Source organism: Saccostrea cucullata, unplaced genomic scaffold, assembly GCF_032062105.1.
Source record: "Saccostrea cucullata isolate Sc308-1 unplaced genomic scaffold, CSIRO_AGI_Scuc_v1 ctg16980, whole genome shotgun sequence".
Taxonomy (NCBI): Eukaryota; Metazoa; Mollusca; class Bivalvia; order Ostreida; family Ostreidae; genus Saccostrea; species Saccostrea cuccullata.
This window is the reverse complement of record NW_026940417.1, coordinates 1-2,644: the sequence shown is the minus strand read 5'-3', so window position 1 is coordinate 2,644 and position 2,644 is coordinate 1. Positions and strand designations below refer to the sequence as shown.

The window sequence follows — 2,644 nt, the reverse complement described above, 5'->3', positions numbered from 1 at the left end:
TGTTACTTTTCTCGATGAGAGAAAAGTGAGCAAAATTAGACAGACTCTTAACATAAGTGGAAGTGCAAACTTGCTCATGTTAGGTCGAGTAAGGGGCATGTTGGACGAATCCAAAAAGTCACGTGTGTTACAGTGGCGCGGAGAGTGGGTAGAGAACGAAGACGTTTGTGACCCGACACGGCCTCCACTTAACGTGGTGTCCTATAGACTGCATTCTGGGAAAACGCCGTTCGTTATTTATGGCGTTGGAAAAAGAGGAAAATGATAGTCTTTCTCGAAAAATGGTAGACCTGAGTTACAAATTTTCAATGAAAGTAGATGATTATATTTCAGTGTACTTGGAAAATTTCCCTTCAACTGTTTTTATTGACATTGGGGCAAGTATTGGAGTGACGTCATTACGTATGGCGCGAAATGGTCATGATGTGATTGCTGTGGAGTCGGATTATGATAATGTCCGAGGACTGTGTATGTCTATCGCCGAAAATGGAGCGACAGATTCTGTAAGGATTGTATACCATTCTGTAGGAGAGGAGGTTATGTCTTTTAACGAAGACAAACATAGCGAAAATATAATCACTGTAGACAGAATACTAACACTTTCTAATAGAAACTTGCTGGTTAAAATAGACACAGACGGAAGTGAACACAGTGTGCTCCTTGGAAGCAAATACCTCTTGATGAATAAACGGACACGTGCAATAGTGCTAGCATGGGAAACACATAAAGGGCAACGAAGTGGAGAGATACTTTTATCATTATTTAGCACGTGGGGGTTTATGCCGCATGCTTTCCGGGGTTCGGGGGCGGTCAGACTGGATATGAAGGGACACGCCCCCTCAACCTGGCCCAGTGATGTTATATGGCTACCCACTGAATAAAACTCATGCTAAAATCAATAATCCCTAACTTACAAATATTTTAATAAATGAAAATTTGTATATATAACTGACCGTTAGGAATAATTATAATAAGTCTTAGAAAGGGAGTAAATCAGATATGGATATATATCACTTTTAGACAATCTCACCAAAGCTATACCATCAAAACTTACGAATTAAAGTCCAGGGTTCATAGATAGCTGCTTTTTCAATAAAAATGGAACTCGTAATTTTACCTTTCTTGTCATTGGTTTGAAAAATTATTGTTTTAAGCATTCTAATGTTCCATAATTAATCTGTTCAAAGTTGTTATAAAAAGGTTGATTTTCCGATTGACAGTTCTCGTATCTATGTATTTTTTTTAGCGACAGGTCTTCAAATCTAATGGAATTCTCACGAGTACCAACTACGCTTTGTTATTAGCAAACCTATTTTTATATTTATGTGAAAAAGTTTTTAAAAAATACGTGTTCATAATAGGAAGAAATTATTTATTTTGGCCTTCATTCCAACATTTATATACATCGACTATGTATCATCAGTTAATGAAAGTTACTTCCATACATATGTCGACTCACTATACCCCAGTGAACTTGAAATAAAAGATATCACAGTGTCTGGTGTATCTGTTTTATCTTTGGATTTTCCGCTAGAAAAAGATGTTAATGGTTACCTGACAATAAATCTTTATAATAAACACAATGTGAAAGAAGGATATGGAAATAACGAACAGTATTCAATCTCGACGTCCATTAAACAATATACAAAATAAGAGCAGAGCAAACACGGACCTCCGAAACATCAGAGGTGGGATCAGGTGCCATGGAGAAGTGAGCATCCCTTGCCAACCGGTCACACCCGCCGTTGCTCGTTGTCATGATCAGGAAATAACGAAAAAAATCCGTCGTCAATTCAGTGTATAAATAATGTAACAATTGGTAAAAAACGTGGTTACCTGACAATAAATTTACTTGACTTTAAACGAGACTGTTGATATATTTGTTTCATCACACAATGTTCATACGAAACTTTTCTTTTATGAACTTCCATTTTCTTTCGAAGCAATTAATATACCCTTATCATCTGCACGAGGTTTATATTTCTTAGTCGATTCGATACGTTCTCTAGTTGATACATTGAGCTTGTCAGCAAACGTATTAATATCCCAAACATTAAAATCTTTCATAGACCTAAATCTACTTTTATGTCTATGCATATTTATTACATTTTTATTTTAGCCTATTTATCTCGTTGAAGCAAGATATGAAAAATTAGGCTAGATTTGATGATCTGCATCTGTCATCCCGACGTGATCTTGCAATTTGGAGAGAGAGAGAGAGAATATACCATTATTTGTGATTAGATGTGACTTACTACCATGAATAAGGTGTTTTCTTGTTTAATCACACTGAAGTGTTATATAACCTATGCAAGATTAAACCAACTGACGACCGAGGTAATTTTCACATATGTTTAATCTGGAGCACATATTACACTCACAAATATACCCAAGCAGAACAGATATTCTCTCTCTCAGTCTTCTCAAACCACGTGTTCTCTTCGACCAACAGACGACAACTCTCTCACGCATGCGCACTTACAAGCGGTTCCATATACATCCGTTCCCTTACACATTCACACCACACTACACTCCCCTCCCTTCTAAAAGAAGGTACTCCTGTACCTTGTGTAAATATCAACCAAACACTTATATGATTGTGAAAATAAACAGTGATCCTGAAAGATTCTATGATAAAGTGAAG

General features: G+C 36.6%; 1 protein-coding gene across 1 annotated transcript; it reads left to right on the top strand.

Moving 5' to 3' along the window:
* The first annotated feature begins 239 nt into the window (after positions 1-239).
* LOC134255377 (uncharacterized) lies at positions 240-903 on the top strand. The gene has a single exon (XM_062737893.1). The coding sequence runs from the start codon at positions 240-242 to the stop codon at positions 879-881; it is 642 nt and encodes a 213-aa protein (XP_062593877.1). The 3' UTR covers positions 882-903.
* The last annotated feature ends 1,741 nt before the right edge of the window (positions 904-2,644 follow it).

Coding starts and splice junctions, on each gene's coding strand:
- LOC134255377 (XM_062737893.1), top strand. CDS start 240: ATGGCGTTGGAAAAAGAGGAAAATGATAGTCTTTCTCGAAAAATGGTA.